Genomic DNA, 20,272 nt, shown 5'->3' on the forward strand with positions numbered 1-20,272 from the left:
GCTGTCCAAATACAAATGGGAAACATCAGTTAATGTAAAATACAGTGACTGGAGGTCCCTGACGTGATCATATATCATCAGTTTTAAAAGAGCTCAATTGGTTGCCTGTTCATTTCTGGGTTACTAGAACCCACATATCTAAAGAACTGCCTTTCCTGGTATGAACTTGTGTTCAAGCTTCTTGTTTCAGTACATACCATCGTAAAGGATGATGCACTCAGCCATTTTCTGTCTCAGGCTTTATTGCTCCTGTCTTGTGGAATATGCTGCCAAAGGAAGTTGGGAACATCTAGCCTCCCATTTTCAAGAAATGATTATAAGGCTGCATTATTTCAAAGATGCTTTCGGTAGACTCTGCGATAGATTTGGTGAGATGGTGGGTGGTTTTCTCAGTTGTGAGTCGATGATTCTCATTTGTAATTGGCTTGTTTTTTCAACTCTTCCTGTTTTATGTTCTTATATTTATGCATGTTTTGTGAGCCCTCTTGGGTCTCTGTTCTTCAGAAAGAAAGGTAGGATGTAAATGTTTTGGGCACTTTAAAGCTACTGGTATTGTGAGACAGACCCAAGTCTCATCATCCATGGGCTTCTGTTGCAGTAAGGATACTCTCCTGCTTTCTCCGAAGCAGGAAAGGCATTCTGCTCAGATAGATATTTATTGCAGGATTTGTTGTATGCTACAATAAATTGCAAGCCTTTAACATGCTGCTAGACTCCTTTTTGGTTTTGTTCATTTGGACTGTTAAGAACTCACCTCCATTTCAAACATACTAGGAGCTGTTCCAGAGATTTTAAGCATTGAGGGGGTTATCTGGAAGTTGTGTGAATCAATATGAAACCATGTGCAGATGAGCCAGACTAAGCAAATGGATAAGGAGGAGGAGTGAAAGATCGTCCCTTTGAGAGAAGAGGCTATGAGCATATAGAGTGGGTAGGAGAGACAGACAAAGAAACCGACAGGAGGGGTTTTTAGTATTTTTGACTTCCTGTGAGCTTCTGTCTCAAGTGTTTTTGACGTTGTTACTGCTTAAGTGTGTCTTTTAGTTTTGTTTTCCAGTTGTAACCAGACCTGAGCTATTTAATATAATTAGTTCTATACTAAGCCATATAGTATAATACAGTGTAATCAATACAAAATGGTTATTTTACATTAGCCTGTCCAGAATAAGGCCTGGGGAAAAATGAGGAGACATAACTTTCTCATCTAAACACTGTACATGAATGTAGTCACTCCAAGTTCCTTTTGTGGTTTCCATGGAAATAGCAAATAAGGATGGTGATATTATAGGTGTTAATATATTCAGAAATACAAAGAAAGATTATTTATGTGGCAGATGCTCTAGCACTGAAACAGGCACAGAATCATGAACGTAAGCTTGGCTCTACACAGATGCTCACATGTTCATGTGCCTATTTCTCAGTTGAAATAAGCATTTCACAAATGGGAAAAATTATATCCTTTTTTTCTGGAGATACGAGTACTGAAATGATCAGAACACAGAACTTTGGTGATTGTTTTGGTAGATTTAGACCCACAGCAAGGACAAATATATTAGCTGAACACAGATTTGCAACTTATTTCATTTACAGAAGCGTAATAAAGAGGTGCCCAGTACAGAACTGGCAGGGCTCCAAGGCCAGGGCAGAGCTAACTCAGCAAGGAATGCACAGCGGCAGGAATCATTCATTAACTTGCAGCTCACAGCAGAGGCAAGGACCAGAGCTCAATGCTGGTTTTCTATGCCCTTGTTCTTGTGCTTCAAGTGGTGTACAGCAAAATAAATAAGAAATTAAACACATTGTACAATAAATTTAAAACAGTGGAGCAAATGATTTAACAAAATTTAAGACAGCAGCAGCCATCAGGAAAAAACAAAACCAAATCCTGGCAATGCATTAACCTAGGGGAGGGCAGGTCACATGGGAGTGACCAGTTGCTTAACAAGCAATTAAAAGTCGGTCTCTGCCACTCCTCCAGTGCTGCTGTAATCAGTCTTGCCCTTTCCTTATAAAACTGTTGCAACAGCTTCTCTACTCTTTCTCTTGTGTGTGTGCGCGCGCGCACACACCCTTGACTCTTTACCTTGGAATCAAAGCTGCTATGAGGAAATTGACAATGAGGAAATTGAAATTATTCAAGACTTTCTATTCCTTGGCTCCACCATCAACCAAAATGGAGACTGCAGCCAAGAAATCAGAAGGAGATTGAGACTGGGAAGGGCAGCCATGAAGGAGCTAGAAAATATTTTGAAGTGTAAGGATGTGTCACTGGCCACCAAGACTAGATTAATTCATGCCATCATATTCCCTATTACTATATGGGTGTGAAAGCTGGACAGTGAAGAAAGCTGATAGGAAGAAAATAGATTCCTTTGAAATGTGGTGTTGGAGGAGAGTGTTACGGATTCCGTGGACTGCAAAAAAAATAATAATCAGTGGGTTATAGATCAAATCAAGCCTGAACTGACCCTAGAAGCTAAAATGACTAAACTGCGGCTATCGTATTTTGGTCATGCCATGAGACAACAAGAGTCACTGGAAAAGACAGTCATGCTAGGAAAAGTTGAGGGTAGCAGGAAAAGAGGAAGACCCAACAAGAGATAGATTGACTCAATAAAGGAAGCCACAGCCTTCCATTTGCAAGATCTGAGCAAGGCTGTCAAAGATAGGACATTTTGGAGGACTTTCATTCATAGGGTTGCCATGAGTCAGAAGCGACTTGACGGCACTTAACACACACACACATTACCTATTCGGGGTGAGGGGGAGTAACTGTATGGCTGTTACCGCACTAGGTACTCCCAGCAATGTATTAAGAGTTTGAAAACGTTATAAAAAATACTGTTCGCACTTTATTTGGCCCCTTTAGCTGTGAAGACGTTTTCCAACCATTTATTAGCTGTGGTTTCCAAAAACCCTTTTAAAGCGATGTTTTTTATAACATTTTCAAATTCTTAATACATTGCTGGGAGTACCTAGTGCGGTAACCCCCTATATCTTTCTCTGATATAGCAAATTATAGTTGTGGGGGGGGGTTACCTTCAGTAAAATAGCAGAGGAACGGTTTCCCCACCGAAGCACTGCAGACCTGCCCTGATATGCTGTAATTTTTGTACAAGCTGACATTTTTTGACTGGTAGCTTCCAAGCCAATAGGAAAAATCAAGTAGTTCCCAGAAACATAAATCAGCACAAAAAGATTGTCCTCTGACCTCAATGGGGGGGGGGGGATTCCAGAACCTTGGAGTACTTAGATAGAAGTCTCTAGTCCAAGCAGCTGATCTCTAACTGCAAGCAGTAAAGAGCCTGGTTCACTAAACTAAGGGAGTGGCAGTCCCAAAAATATATGGGTTCCAGCTCATGCTTTAAATATCTGCATCCACCAGCAAATTGAGTAGGGGTCAGAAGCTAACAAGCAGCCAGGCAGTTATTGCAATGTTGGTTGAATATGCTCTTGCCTCCCCATATTTATCAAGAGACCCTGAATGGCCTCATTCTGCACCAGCTGCAGCTTCCAGATCTGCAAGAGCACATTACAGCAGTAATTCCTGGTGGTTACAAAAGAAGGGATCTGCCTTGAGAAGGGCCAACAAATGCAGCTCTTTAAAAGACTGCCCTGGTCATCGCAGCCATCTGCTACTCCAGGAGAAACAGCATCCCTAGGCTCTAAAACTGTTTGGACTATAATACTGTCATCCAATCTATCACAGACATGCTTCAAATATATAACATCTCAGACTGTATGTGTAGCTTTTCTAGCTAATCAGCTCTATGAGAGACCACTGACCAAGGCCTTGCAGAACTGGGCTAGATGCGCTACTGGCTTCACTTCATACAAGCCTGCTCCTGACATAATTTTAATCAGGGTTCTGGTCAATATGTCCCATGTAATACTGACCACAGAATTGTATGTCCATTTATGCAGGGTCGATTCTGGTGCTCGCTCAAAGTTCCTTTTTTAAATCCAACCTTTAAAATCAGATGCAAGAGGAGAAAGTCAAACTAATTCCACCCCCACACTCACCTTCTCCTTCGTTTGCATAGCCATTAGCAATCCACATTTGCATAACTAAGCCATACAAAAGGTCGCGTTAAAGCAGCTCTTAAGAAATGTGAAGCAAGTATGCACTGGCTTTGCAGTGAAGTCTGGAATGATGGTTCAGCTTGAAGAAGAAAAAAATATGCAGGGCACTTCAGCCTGGAACATGCTGCTAATTACCAAGCATAAACGACTGATGTCAAATTTTACTGACAAATAGTATTTGTGTGTTAAAACAGTAAATATAGTGTATATGCTAAAAACTGAGGAGAGTTCTGTGGCCATTCAGCTTTGGAGAGTGTGCATGTGTTTGGAAGGTGGGGAAGCATCTCTGTTGCTCACTGCAGGACTGAGATGGAATAGATTGGCACAAGAGCAGTGGCTGAGGAATTCAGCATGAATTATGGCTGCACAGTACAGAAATGTATACTTTCAGTTGCCTACAGCTTCTCTCCTTTCTCTGTTGGTACTCGTAAGGTATAATTACCCACAGAGTAGTAATAACTCCATCCCAGCTGCAGTTCAAAGCACAATGACTGCTTATACTAGGTAAGAGTCTGAGGGTGAGAATGCAGCCGTAATATTTTTTCTCATGCTAAATTTTTAAAAACCACTGATAATTGATTGGGTAATTATTTCCCACTTTATACTATAATTCATGCCCCCCATTACATTCTCTTCTGCATAATCTTCTAAGCATTGTAAAGAAATATATTTCGCCAATAAGTTCCTCCTAAATTTGTTTAGGAATACAACAGATTTCTTGCATTTTCTTGTCCATTCACAAACACACTTTAAAAAGCTAATAGCAGATATGATAATGTGGGTTGTTTCTCTTGTGTATATTTCCTGCCATGGCATTAGGGATGTTCCTGCCGCCTTCATTTTCACTTGTGAAAGCTGCACTCTTCTTTGTCTAATACACCTGCATATCTTCTTTTCTAGATAAAATCCACAAGGTCCTGATTGTGCAGCTAGGTCAGATTAATACTTGATGGGAGGGGTTAACATTGTTATGTGGGCAGCCTAATCCTACGGGATCACTTTAGCTGCAAACAGGTTTGCATTGCTGCAGCTTTAACAGCAGCTTACGCTTGTCTTGGAGGACAGAAATGGAAGTTACAGTAAGAGTGTCCCTATGTCCAGTTCTTCCCTCTCCACTGGCCCTGTTTTAATACTTAAATACTTGTCTCCTTTCCACATCATTGGCAGGATGAGGAAATACACCTGGATGTGAGTCACTGGGGAGGAGAAGAACTGGGCTTCAATTTTTGTGGCAGCCCATGTCTTTCATAACAATTAATTTCACTCTGAGACAAGCCCACTATCAACCCTAGAAATACCTGCGATGGAAATCTGGGACTACAGAATCTGATGAAGAATGTCACTGCCAGCTGTGCTCCAAGCAAGCAAACACTGATATGCTCTGCTCTGCTGACATTCTACAGTCTAGTCCTGTGAACTCCATCGTCAGCATAATAGTCTGTCAGGACTGTGCCACAGCTATGCTACCCTCTTTGATATATGATCTGCTGTACACTTACTTAAATTTAGGTTGCTTACTACATTTGTAAAAAAATATAACATGGCATTATGATTAATGCACAAGACACTTAAATTGCTGTTGGTATAGTGCTATATATAGCTTTTGTCTATAAGATACACTGGGAAGGAGAGCAATATTAAGAGCCATAAGGCCATATTCTAGCCTCAGATATCTCCACAGCATCTGAAACAGCAGTGTGCAGGAGGAGGAGGGGAGAAGTAGCTTTCCATGCCAGCTCATATTTCACAATACCCACAAGACATGGTGTGTCAAGCAACAAATAAGTCAAACCCTAAAAAACCTGAAGGGCCATATATTCCCACAGCTATCTGCTTGACAGCTTCTTTCTCAATGCCCTTCTCCGTGTATCTTTTGAAGTGAGGTGGATTCCTTGTTTGTGGAATGTGCACCTCCCCACCCCCACTATCTACTTGGCATCTAGCCTTCTGATTTCCTGGCACCAGGTCAAAACACTTTTATTTACTCTGGTATTTGTCTGACTGTGGTGTGTTTTTTCTCGGAAGGAACTGATTCCAGTTTCAGTCAACTGATAGATAATATATGGAAGCCAGTGGAATGTGACCATCAAGAGTAGGACCCATTAAAAATCCATATTGAACCAATAATGAGGCATTTGAGTAGAAAGACCATTCTGTAAAAATGGGATGTTTAAATTATTATTGTAAGCTGCCTTGAACCAAAAGGAAAGGCAGGATATAAATGTTTTAATAAATAAAAATGGTCTTCACTTAATATCATAAATTAAACTGTGTTTTTATTATACGGGTTGAGTGGCTCTTATCCGAAATGGTTGGGACCAGAAGTGTTCTGTATTTTGGATCTTTCCATATTTTGGAATATTTGCTTATACATAATGAGATGTCTTGGGGGCGGAACCCAAGTCTAAACACAGTATTCATTTATGTTTTATATACACCTAGCGTATATACATAGCCTGAAGGTAATTTTATACAATTATTTTCTATAATTTTGTCCATGTAGGGCACTGTGGGGGACCTGCCGTTGGCACGACCGGCCTGCACACGTACCATTTTATTAGCCTTTGTGGGCACTCAAAAAGATTTGGATTTTGGAGTATTTTGGATATCGGATTTCCGGATAAGGGATACTCAACCTGTATTACCATATTTTTATAAGTCGATCTAGACATACAGATATATGTTAATGTTTGATGAACTAAGTGTAATTTATATTAACTGCAGATCATTTAAAAATATTTTCACTATGTAATTCAAGTAAGTAAATTTATATCCTGGGAGTTTTGAAAGAGTGTGATGTTTATTAGTGCTTGCAAAGGCTGCCGATGAGTCTGTATGGGTAGGAGTGTGACCCACATTGTGAATCACATGTTCTAACAGAGCCTGCCAACTTCTACAAAGCCTAGGAATCTTTAAAAGCACCCTCTGTCCCCAAGTTTGCTTTTTCTGCTTGAAACATAATCTTTTGGTTAAGTCGGTCTGTGCGAGGACTAGTAATGGGACCCAGAGCTCCCAGTTTCTTGCTCTTGTGTCCACTTAGCTCACCCTCCTGCTTAGTTCTTTTTACAGCCTCCCATTTAAAAAGTGGACCAGATGTGTATCAGTGATGAGCATGTGAAAATGTATGATCTGTCCTGGAGCTTGGACTGTGGACTCCTTGATTGGTGTTTAAGCATGGCCGTCTAATGGCTTGGTCTAAATGTGCATTTAAAAGTGTCATGGCCATGGTTACTTTGACATTAGCTACAAGTTACTCCCTCTTGATCCAAGGCCTTCCCAGCAAGGATGTGTGGCTCTAAATAGCACAGCAGGAAAGGAGAATCTTTTCTAGGAGGCAGGCAGGAACTATGATTGTGGACAGTACCCTTAAGTTGTATGTTGGACAGTCATAGCCTAGCTGCTAAATAATATAAATCTAAGACTAGACTACTGTAATGCACTGTACATGGGTCTCCCCTCAGAATCAACTTGGAAACTCCAGTTGGTGCAGATTGCCGTGACTTGGCTATTATCAGGAGCTACATGGCACATGCATATTACTCCCATTCTGCAGTCACTTCACTGGCTGCCCATCTGTTACCTGGCTCAACTGAAAGTACTGACTATCACATACAGATCTCTTCATGACCTTGGACCCTCATTTCTGTGAGACCATCTCTCCCTCTATACGCCACCACATCAGCTTCATTCATCTGAGCAGGGCCTTCTGCAGGTCCCAACCTACAAACAGGCAAAATCGACAACTGCCCATACACATACCTGCTTTGTTGTGGCCCCCACCTTGTGGAATGGTTTGCCTGAGGTGGTCAGGAAGGCTCCCACTCTCCAGTTTCCACAAACTATGCAAAATGGAATTATCTAAAGAGAGCTTTCTACACATAGGGTAGAACTGTGCAAAATAATTTACAAAGTTACTTGGATAAATTTATTAGGGACTGTGATCTATACTTCTGTGTACAGTTTTCTGTAAGTTGGATCCTGCTATTTAATTTTGCATCATTTAATGTTTCATGTTAGCAATTTGCCTTGCTTCAGTTCTGTTTTTTAAATATCTGGTTGATCCTACAACCTACATCCTACTTCATTCTTTACTGAGCGTCCCATCCTGTTGATTGTATTTACTTACTCTGTGTAAGGCGGACTGTAAATTACGTAAATAAATATGTATAATTTTTATTTTATATATTAACTTTTAATTGTATAATATATAATAGGGAGAAGATGTAGTGATAGAATTTCAATTCCGTCCCGTGGAGTTATGCCATACTAAACCCACTGACTTAAGACTGCACTGTTTAAATAATAAAATACCATCCTCCCAATTTTGGTTTAGTTAGCATACTTCCAAGATACACAATATTCTCTTTTGAACAGGAAAAAGTCTTAGATAGATGAGTCCCTCAAATTTATAGTACAGAATCCTACCTTACAGGTACTTTTAAAAAATTGTACTATAGAATCAAAATGCTGCTATATATATAGGCTGTGTTACTAAAATCAGAACCCTCTGAAGACAAAGAAATGCAAGCAAAAGAACAGTGCAATCCTAAACAGAGTTGTACCATTCTCAGCTTAGGGTGTAACTGCTAAGGACTGCACTACAAGGCTTCAAAAACTTCGTTTGAGCTGGGTGGAGGGGGTATAGGCCAGTATCTGTACGTTCAATACATTTTAAGGAAAGATTTGAATAAAGACTAACAGTAGCTAAATACTGTGCCTTTGCTTTATATAGAAAATCTAAATCTGTGTTTAAGGAAGTTATTTGTTTTTAAAAGTAGATCTACTTTTAATAACAAGGCTTTAAAGCTCACACCTATAAAAGCAGTATGTAAAAATGGTGATTTTTAATTTGCCAAAGGAAGACGTCCAGCAACATCACATTGCCCTACCCTTACAAACTTAACTCTGGTTAAAATTATTTAAATAGGGCCTTCCCAAGTACAAGCGATAAGTTTTCAGGGTGCATTTTTTCTTGGTGGGGGAGAGTTTAATGAGGGACCTAGGTAAGAAGGAATTAATCCTACCCATTGTAGGCCTCCAATAACACCATTACTACTCTAACAGGAACTGTGCACTAATATTAACTGCACAACTGCATATTATTTTTTTAAAACTGCATATTATTTTTTTAAAGTCATGTAAACACAAGAAGGCAATATATATTACATATTCATTTTTCCTTAAAACACTGTGTTTGTTAACCATCTCAAAGAACTTCAAAAGGTTGGAGAGACAGCACTTTACAAAAGCCACGCTGATTCATTCTCAGTAGGGTTTGTTCTGATGTGCTAAAAATACTATCTTTAACTACAGTTTCCACCAATTTACCTAGAACAGATGTTAGGCTAACTGGTCCTTAATACCCTGGATTACATTTTCTAACTTCTAATCCTCTAGAAGGGAAGCTGATTTTGCATATTTTTGCTAAGAGATGAATTCATATTTGAATTCCTTTATAATCTTCAGCTGTATACCACCTGGACCCAGCAACTTCTTAGTGTTTAATCAGTCCATTAGCCATACAACACCGTCTTTCACTGCCTCAGTTCTTCCAGAACCCTTCCTCAAAACATCTACTCCTATGTGGTTAACTGTCCCATATTTTCACAGTGAAAACTAGCCTCAATTAATTGAGTTTCTTTGCTGTCGCCCCATCTTTCTTTGGTAATCCTTTCACCCCTTGATCATCCAATGGTCCTACTGCCTCCCCAGCCAGCTTCTTGCTTCTGATTTATTTGAAAAAATTCTTATTGTTCATTTTTATCTTTTTAGCAGTATGCTCCTCCTATTCTGTTCTTGCCTTCCCGGCATTTGTTTTGCCCAAACCTGTGCTCCTCCTTGTTCACATCATCTGGGCAAAACTTTCACTTTTAAAGGAAGTTTTCTTGCTTTTTATGAGATTCCATTATTGTGTATTTAAATAATTCCCTGGCTTCTTGAAATGATTGGCACCTCTTTGCCCCTTCCCTTTCAGCTTTCTCTTGAATAATCCCTGATTTTTAGAAGTTTCTTCTGGAATCAAATGTGGTCATGCTGGACTTTGGGGGCAACATTCCAGTCACAAAATGGTGAACTTGAAGAGCACTGGGATTGTTGTTCTCAGTCGATGCATCTTTTCACATCAGGCCAGCAATAGTATGTCCCCAATATAAAGGTACTTTTCTGCCATGGTATTTTGACCCATAGTGTGTCTTGTTGAGGAGGATATTCTCCACTGAGACAACATTAAGACCACCTTTAAAATACTTTCAAGCAGGGGGTCCTGTTGCCTCTGTCATCATTCCCAAGTTCATCTGGGTATGATGTGAAAGGTCTCCACTGTGCTTTTATACTATGCAAGCAGACCCTGGAGCTCCATCACTCATGGTATGTAAACTCTGCTTAAGGATGCACCATGTGACCTTTATGCTTATCCAGACTAGCAGGGGTATAACAACAGTAGAGGTTCATGTTATAGGGAGAGGGGAGGGCAGATTTTTGGATACGGTCTTTGTAACCGGTGAAACCATGAGAAACTCATAGGACAATTTCCACACAGGAGTGAGAAAAGTCAATTCTCCTGTGGAAGCAGGAGTGCGCAGGGTAGAAGCACAAAGGGATGCACCCTGTCCACACACTACTTCTGCTGTGTCCACCCCCACCCCTTCCCCCTCCTCTCACTGGTGCAGAAGCACCAACATGACAAGAGTCCCTGCCCCAAGCTTGGGAATTTCCCCTTAAATAAAAGCAGCCCTTAAAGAAAAGGAGAAAAGCGGATCTTTAAAAGGCAGTGCTTAGGTGTGTCTGCCTCCCCAGGCTGGAGGCAGGGTCCAGCGTCTACATGGATGATTGTCTACAGCCACCCTCCTGCTTCCCCGCCCCCAGCCAATGCAAAGGAGATATTTTTGTTTGCTCTAGTTCTAAAGCAGAAGCTCCAAGAGGCACACACACATTGAAATGAGCACCATGTCGTGTGGAAGAAAAATAATCACTGCAAGTGAGGAGGGAAGTTAAAGCAAAAACTCCAAGGAAAGCACCAAGGTTAACACTATAAGATTTAAATATGGCAGATTAATCAAGCAAAGAAGCTTTGCCTGCAGATTAAAGTTTGACCACTGATTAAGGACAAAATGGTAAGCAGTAATGAAAATGGCACAGGTATTTCAGCTCTCCCCTTGCTATGTCAAATGCAGTGAACAAAACTAAATTACTTTCCCTTCCAACTTGCATCCTAGACTAGCACCTCTTTTACATTGCATGGTCCTTTCTTTCCAGCAGTAGGAATGGCACCATACTCTCCCATATGGGGAGCTACAGTGTGTACATAATAGAAGAGTCCTTGAAGACTTTCCATGGCATCCTTTTCTATAGATCTACTCAGATAGACAGGTAATAAATGGGAAGGAAGGAAGGACTGATTGTTTGTTGGCTAAGGAAAACAAAACTGGTTTAAAACAATTTCATTTAACCTTTGCTTTGCCATTCCTGCTTTCTTACTTTTGCTCCAGAGCCCCATGTTCTCTCAGTTCCTTCAACTGCACTAAACATTTGCTTGTACGTCAGTTCCCATTATATAGCAACTCAACCATTCTGCCAGAGTCAGGGCCGACAAGCCTCTGTTGCATGCACTAAGGTTGTAGTGCCCCTTTTCCATGAATACTCATTTCTAAGTAGCTCATACTTGCCACTGGAAAAAGCATTCCACTGCCTGCTGAAGTTACAAAACTCAAGGAAGGGCAGCAGAACTCCCGCACCATATCTTTAATAGTTTTGTAGACAACAGGACACCAGCAAGTACAGCTCTTACCTCTGCATGAGAAGCTGCATCCATCAAAATTCCTTATTCCTCTGCCTCAATTGCAAGTCCACGATTGAGTCTCACCAGGTTTAGGAAACCATATATTTTACTTCTCCTTAGCCCCTAAACCACTTACTTTCTTGTAACGAACAAATCCCCAAACACTAGGATTGTTTTTCTTTCTAAAATACCAACGCAGACTAAATCTGTAAATGGCCATCTGACATTTTGTGCACACAAGCTTCCATGGACTTTTGTGAACTCTATGTTTTATATTCCTAACAAAGCCAGATGAAACATCACTGCCCACCTTTGAAAGGCCTCAAACATGGAAGGGCCAGAGTGTGCTTGACTCAGTTGTTCTTCCCTCAAGCCTTCATTTTATACTCATATAAAAAAGAAAACAAAGGAAAATGAGGTCAGATGAAAACATGCACCCTTTTCTTTTTCCCAACTGAGATTGTTGACCACTTTGAACACTGAACACACAGCATATAAATACTTTTTTATAATTTAGTAAAACATTCAACTTGTATGGTGGTATTATTTGATCCATGGCCGATAGTGGTTGCTGCCCTTTACGTGATATGTGACAGTCCCTGGCAATGCAGTATCCCTGAGAATTATTTTTAATGAATCCTTCTTCACGTCACCAGCTCCCTAACACCATTGCAAGAAGTTAGAAGTGTTTGAGATACACGCAGTCTAATGATGGTAAGACACTGCTGGAGGAAATCTCACAGTGCACTTATATATTCCATTACAAGGACATGTTGTTATGGAAACAAGGGAGGAAAGGAACTGGGATTGTTTAAGCATAAGTCGTTTCTCGCTTAATATGCTAACTCTGAGAGCTGCTGTGGTGCAGTGGTTAGTGTCAAACTAGACCCTGGATCAAATCTATACTTAGTCTTAAAGCTAACTGGGGGTGACCTTGGACTAGCTACACACTCTCTCATCCTAACCTACCTCACAGGGTTGTTTTGAGGATAAAATGGAAGGGGGGAAACCATGTACGCCACCCTGAGATCTTTGGGTGAAGATAAAAGTGGATACACGGAAGTTCCTTGAACGCTGGAGTAGTATCAAGCCACTGCAGTTCCAGCACAATTTTTCTGCCATACAAAAATGATTCCAAATGTTTCCCAATCGCACTTACCAGGGCCTACTGAGAGCAGAAAAAAATCCCAAGTCCAAAAACAGAATATCTACGTTTGTTTCCTGCAAAATTAATAGTGCTTCTATCATTCCTTTCTTATACTTACTTTTTATAAGAGTTTCCTAAACTGTTTCCATAGGAACAAACTGCACAACTCAAGAGCCACTAATTGTTGATACCATTATGGTGACAACCCTGCTGATGAGCCCAACCCTGAAAAATGCAAGTGGGCACAGAGCACATTCACTCAGGCTCCTGAAGCCAATGGTGAAGCGTTAGAAGATGATGCCATGAGCCATGGTTGTTAGGATATACTGAGACATGGCTGCACTGGCAACATAGAAGACAGTGTAGCCAAGACAAGCCCCAGATGTCCTGCAAGAAAATGAAATACTTCCAGATTCCCATGGGCCCCCAGTTGGGATAAGGAAGGAACAAGGCAGACCAGTGGGAGAGGAGGAAAGTACATAGCACCCAGTTTCTGTCTGCTCCACTCTCTATCTGAGAGTATGGTAGGCTTGGACAGTGAGTTGGGAAGAGCCAACAAAGGAAATGTTACCTCATTTTATTTATACACACACACTGTAGAGAACGTGGCTTGGATCCAGCACTGCACAAGCAGAAACAAATGGGCTTAAGCACAGGACCGCTTGCACAAGATTTTGTACAACACCTAACATTTCCCTTACAATGCCCAGAAATGGGTTGCACAAGATCTTGCAGAAACATAAGTGAGAATACAATAAGTATGATTTAGCGCACACAGCTACCGTGGCCTTTTCCTTGCATTTCCACTTGTGCCAAAACTCTAGAACCAGCAGATTTATTTGCACTGGATCCAACCCTCTGCGTAGGCAGTGGATGTAAGAATGTCCACTACCATGGTCAATAGGTTATGGAGCTCCAAGAAAAGGTACCAAAAGACAAGTCTAAACAGGGTTAAGGGAGAGAATGTTACAAAAAAGATTGAAGCCTGTTGGACATTTCTTTGGCAAGGTGCAGGAGACCCAACATCTTACTTTTTCCTTCTTACAAAGTTATTTCCAGAAGAAAATACTGAAGCCTTGTCCATATAAGCCCAGGCCTTACTAGTTATACATATTCGGCCCATGCTTGGTGAGGGGGAGGCACAAGCCATGCTGAGGACTCTCTCACCTTGAAAGGCTAATGATTATGAAAGATTTAAAGAAGTGATTTTAGACTGCAATAAAATAATCTAAGTCCTATCAGAACAGTTTCCAAACACTGTAAATACAGATGAGATGATCAACCACTGGCTTTTGTGAACAAGTTAACATAACCTACAAGGAGATGGTTGAATCCCACAACAAAAGGGGAAGCTTACACTGTTATCAAGATAACAATAGAAGGCGCTCCCAAGGTTGTGCCAACTTTGGCCAGGTCCTGGGATTTAATAAGTAAACCATCTACTCTCAATAAAGCAATCCATATGACTGGACAATGGAGCACAACAAGGAAAAGATGCAGGCTCTTGCTTCTTGAAAATTTTACAAAAGCAAAGAGACCCCAAATGCCATGCACAGAGCAAGGCTGCCAGTATTACCACCAACACAGGCTGGTTAGAGACAACTGAGAGATGCTGAGATTTTGGGCTAGGAAGAATCATTAATTCCTCTCTGAAGGAGGGGAACTGCCCAGTGCCTCCCTGAGGAGGCAACTGCCCTTCTTAAAAACATACCAGATTGTTCTCTGGACTCAGCCTTAGAAATTATTAAAGTTGTTATGGTTTCTGATCTGGAGAAGTCAATCAGGTTCACACCAGACTCAGCATTATTTGTTTGTGAAGAAGGAGAAGTATTCCAGTAATACATTCCTTCACTTTTACCTAGTGAAAAGTACACAATTTTAAAATTATTGACATTTATGGGTTGTGAGTATAGTTAACATTTTCAGGGAGACTTACAGGAAAACTGAAATGAAACAAGAGGGGGCCAACTGTCCAAGATTAAATTTCGCTCAATTTCCCAGTATGCTGAAGTCACCAAGTTATTTCCATGTAGCTTCATATCAAATAGCTCTCCATAAACATTGCGTATCATACTCAAATTTCTGATTATATGAACATGCTGGATCAAGTGTACATGGCTGCCTTTTGCTAGCTCTTTGAATGGACAATTTAGAGATATGGCAAAAGTTCTGCATTGACACCCAAAAACCCAGGTAGCATCATGGTAACTGAAACCATTAGACTTGTGCCTTACCTTCTAGGAGCTGCTTTTTAAATCTGCAAATAATCTGGAAAAATTAGACACTCCCTCCTCTTCCCAAACTGTATTACTCATTACAATACCCGTTGAAATAACACTTGTCTCCCACCATTAACATCTGCCTGCTCTTACCCCAAGTCCAACTGCTGTAATTGTACATCATTTAACAGCGCATTCCTGAAATGCGCCGGTGGCCCGACCCAAAGGCCTTAGGAGGCGCAGGAGCCCACACCACCGGCGCCTGGAAGGCGCACGCCAGCATGAGTGGCTTTCCCGGGGAGTTCTGGTGCCGGCCGGGGGGTGGGGCCGACATTAGTCGGCCTCCTGAGCCATTTCGGCTCGGGAATGCCCCCTTTTGTTTTTGGCGAGATCCTTTTTTTTTGTGCTGGGCGGAGGTTTGCCTCCTAAGCCCAGCGCAGGCATTCCTTTCAGAAATATGCTGTAAATGGAACAGTATAATGTTATATAATTTCATCCTACAGAAAAGGATGCATTTACCATATCACATAAAAGTGCTTTGTTACAAAACCTATAGGCTGTATTTTTTGCAAACACCAAACTGAATTATTTGTGCCATGAACAAACTGCCAGGAACACTGAGCTCTTCTTCCTCTTCCCAAAGGGATTCATGTATCGAAGACTTGGAAAGGATCCTCCGTGCATCCTGAAGCTGCTCCTCTCATTTCTGAACTCTTCACCTTGCATCTCCCTTACCTCTCCCCCCCAAAACAGAGTCAGCAAGAAGGAGAAAAGATACTTTCACCTGTAGTTTTGATGCAGAGCCTGGCTGCACAGCAGCTCGTAAGACAAGCTGTAAGATTCTCCACTAAAATCCAACATAATACAAAACTCTTCTGCATAGCACATACATTATTGGCAATGACCATGACCAGGGTTAAATGCAATTTTCTGTATGAAGCACAGTTCATTACAAAGTCAGTTCACTGATCACTGGATACCATGACTTCCATACAGGAAATGTTCTCCAAAGGAAGCATTGCAATTATGTATATTACCTTCTCAGTTAAATTCAAATTCAAATTCAGTTAAATTCAATATTAAGCAAGGGTACTAGAAAACATAAACAGAACAGACAACACAGGTCAAGTCAAGACAGGTGAATGCAATGGTCTACACACACTTTTACATATTCAGCCATTGCTATAGTTCCTGTATCTGTTTGTTCAAGGTAACTGAAGCCTGGTATTAATAATAAAAAGAGAATGCAGAGGCAGAATTTTTATGATAAGAAGAGTAGCTGCACAGTGGATACCATAAATAATCTTTTTAATAATACTCTCAATTAAGCCTACCTCAAAGCCAGGCCATTTTAAATCAGAACAAAGCATTAACTCAGCTTTTGAAACTTTGAAAGTACATTGTTTGGGGTCACCTTTTAAACTTTGTCTTTCCAAAATGCTTTGTAGAGGATTTCCCCCATATATAAGGTCACAGTTGCTGTTGCAGGAATATTAATATCTCACTTAAAAGTGACTATCAAGTCCATAATGTCTACAAATGGAGCCACTGTGGTCCAAACACTGGCCATCTCTACTGAGCCTCAGAAGAAACTTCGGCCAATGGCAATATGAGTAATACTCTCCTCTGTTAGAATGACAAAAACCACTATTTTGGTCAGAGAAGCTAACCAGGATTCATAACTCCTATCTTCTGTCACCAAAAGGGAGGGGGAAAACCCCAAGAGTACTTGGCAACCAGGACTTTTCTTATTAAGCACTCAAAACAGAAATAAGCAGTTAGTTTGCCCAGAATCTAAGGGTATTATCAACATTCAAGCAGTGGAACTCTTGAGACCAGCAAAGGAAAAAACGGAATATGGACTTACTGTTTGGTTATCTTCATACAGCTTCAAGTCGTATCCACTCAGTTCCACGCAGAAAATTATTGCTGTAACCCCCTCAAAACAATGGATCCATTTTTTGCGCTCAGACCTCTGCCCACCCACATCCACCATTTTGAAAGTCAGCTCTTTGAAGGTAAACTTATTTTCCACAATCCCTGTAGTCATGTCCCGAGAGCGTAGAATGTCTTCAACGGTAGGAATATAGTCCAATGCAGCAATCCTTTCCAGGTCATTCAAGTAGTAGGCAGCATTGTCCTCTAAATGGTACTCGTTGGAGCGACAGAAACACTCTTGCACGCCGGGATCAGCCCAGAGCCTTTTCATGACACCAAGCAGCTCAGGCGTGATCTCACCTTTGCTTTCAGCCGGGCCCGTCAAGGCAAAAAGCTGCACTGCATCATAGGCTCTGTCAGGATTGTGAAACTCTATCTTAAGGGTGGCCAGAGCGCGAATGATGCGGGTGAGGGAGTCAATGGCGTTATAGATAATCAGAGGCTTGTACTCCTTGCAAGCCTCTAAATTAAAGCCGCCACTGTGGATAATTTTCATCTGCTTGACGATGGTGCTTTTCCCAGAATTACTAGTGCCAAGAAGTAACAGCTTGATCTCTCGTCGTTGCCGCTGACTCTCAGAGCGCAGGTGGCGGTCAATCCTTCGGGACCGCCGTGCTGCCTCTTTCTCCTCAGAGCTTTGCCTACATCCCATGGTACAGAAGAGACTAGCAGAAGGGGAGATTTTGATATTCTCTCTTTTGGACCCTCTGCCCCCCTCTCTCTCTCTCTGCCTGCAAAAAGGAGCTGCAGTATCTTAATGCTTGTGCCAGGTGTTGCCTCTGGGAGCAGAGAATTTAAAAAAAAATAACACTGTCCAATATATGATTTGCCCCAATGGGCCTGTACTATTTCAGTCCCAGGAAGGTTGCAAAGCTATTTGTAACAACCACAAACAGACAATCACTTCAATAGATCTCATGGCACTCCCCCTTTCCAAGAGTAAATAGTTGCACATTCCTGCTAAGAATGAGACACTTCCCTTCCCCACAGAGTGGTCAAATACCTCTTGCTCTCCTGCATAATTCCATTGCTCCTCTGCTGTGCAAATGTCAGGAGCTGCACTTACTTCCGAAGTGCTTCAGTTTCACTTATATTTTCCAGTTTCTGTGGTGATGCTGTCAGGTGCAGCTGAAGCTCCAGTCAAATCTTGTGCTGTGTTTAATTCAGCTTTCCCTTGATACCCAGCTGTTCTGGCTGGTTCAGTTTGGATCTGTGAATCTGCATTCACAACCTGTTAAGACAGTGGAGGGAGGGGGGGGCATAAATGATTTCAGTTGGGAGATGTGGTTTTTCTGATGCGAGCCACTCATACCATTTTGTGCCGCTGAACCTTTTATTATCTAACTAGACAACCCAGATGGGAAGCACACAATGGAAAGCAAGAAATCTTGGAATGCTGAAGAAATGCAAAGGCTGAGGGGCCCTGGAAAACATGTGCCTGGCACAATAGGAAATCAAATCCTCTTGTCTTTCCAGCTTGCTGTTTTTCTTACCCAAGCCCACACGAAAGCAAACAGTGCTGGCTGAGCTGATTACCAGCCCTCCTCTGGCAGCAAGAAGTGATGACAATCCCTTTCCTGCACAGCCCTGTTTTGACAGCTTTCCTAAAAGGGGAGGACATGAGAGTGTGTCTACAACTTCCTTCCCTGCTCCTTCAGTTACATCCTGTACCTGGCACTGCAAACCATTTGTGTGACTGTTCTGCATGTGGACCCATACCTGGTTTTACTTTCCTTTCTTCTTGGTGCTGAACTTTTTCTTTTACAAAATGGTGGGAAAGAATTTTCAAAGCAGATCTCATGCAAAAGAGTCTGAAATCACACAAATACTGATCTTTGCAGAATCCATGATCCCCACCCTGTTTTTTTAGCAAGAATCTGCATAATAATAATAATAACAATAATAATAATATTCTTTAAGGCAAAGACTTCTATAATAAGCATGTCATGTCTTGTTGGATGTGTCTAAGCGGTGTCTGTGCAGATAGCTAATACCTTTAAGTAAAAAGGTAAAGGTAAAGGTAAAGGTCCCCTGTGCAAGCACCGGGTCATTCCTGACCCATGGGGAGACGTCACATCCCGACGTTTTCTAGGCAGACTTTGTTTGCGGGGTGGTTTGCCAGTGCCTTCCCCAGTCATCTTCCCTTTACCCCCAGCAAGCTGGGTACTCATTTGACCGACCTCGGAAGGATGGAAGGCTGAGTCGACCTTGAGCCGGCTACCTGAAACCGACTTCTGTCGGGATCGAACTCAGGTCGTGAGCAGAGCTTTTGACTGCAGTACTGTAGCTTAACACTCTGCGCCACGGGGCTCCTAATACCTTTAAGGAACTTCCTAACTGAAGTTCACAGAAATGCCTTCCTACCCTCTAATCTTAGATTACGAGCCTAAACCTATTTACACAGGCATAAACCCACCAAAACCAGTGGGACTTTCTTTTATGGTTTTAATAATGGGATCACCAGCATGTTCTTAACAGAGCTGACCTTCTTGTGAGGTAAGGTGAGGTGGCTGATATTGGATGCCTTGAAGGGCAGCAGAAAGGGAAAGAGAAAAATCCGATATACAGAAGCAAAACCTCTGGACCAGGGGTCCCCACCATGGTGCCCGCCAACATCCTTTCTGGCACCCACCAAGTGTTTTTAGGAAGTGGGTCAGACCAGGTAGGGCTTTTGCCCAGCAAGGTTTTGAAAGGCTAATGAAGATTTGATTAGCTGTGCAGATTTTTTTAAAGGTTGCATTAGCAGCGGCTGCCACCACAACACAGGAATCTTTAATGTGTGACTGAAGTAAAGCTATGGCAATCATTCTGTGGCTAGCTCCGCCTCCTGGATCAAACATTTTGTGGCTGCTGCGCCCACCATGCCGTATCAGAATCCCAAAGGTGCCCACAGGCTCAAAAAAGTTAGGGACCCCTGCTCTGGACAAACTGACTTTGAATATTTTTGTACCATTCTGAATTGTTCCTTGCGAAAATGCTCAGATTGGTCCCCAGAAGCACAACCCAACAACTGTTGTAGGCACAATTTCAATAATGCCCATTACTACTGAGATTTAGATGTAAATCTCTTGGTACATCTCTATGAAAAACGATGGAGAGAGTGTGCAT

At 41.6% G+C, this 20,272-nt stretch overlaps 2 protein-coding genes across 2 annotated transcripts in view; one reads left to right on the plus strand and one right to left on the minus strand.

The window, feature by feature from the left end:
- RSPH14 (radial spoke head 14 homolog) overlaps positions 1-20,272 on the plus strand; it is a 71,309-nt gene that overhangs the window by 21,215 nt on the left and 29,822 nt on the right. The gene's annotated exons all lie outside the window — the stretch shown is intronic.
- Positions 1-20,272, minus strand: part of GNAZ (G protein subunit alpha z) — a 43,946-nt gene that overhangs the window by 7,305 nt on the left and 16,369 nt on the right. The window contains exon 2 of the mRNA XM_056859147.1: positions 17,094-18,395. Coding sequence (XP_056715125.1) covers positions 17,094-17,816 — 723 coding nt within the window. The 5' untranslated portion in view covers positions 17,817-18,395. The remainder of the gene's footprint in view (positions 1-17,093; positions 18,396-20,272) is intronic.

This window comes from Euleptes europaea, chromosome 13 (assembly GCF_029931775.1).
Source record: "Euleptes europaea isolate rEulEur1 chromosome 13, rEulEur1.hap1, whole genome shotgun sequence".
Taxonomy (NCBI): Eukaryota; Metazoa; Chordata; class Lepidosauria; order Squamata; family Sphaerodactylidae; genus Euleptes; species Euleptes europaea.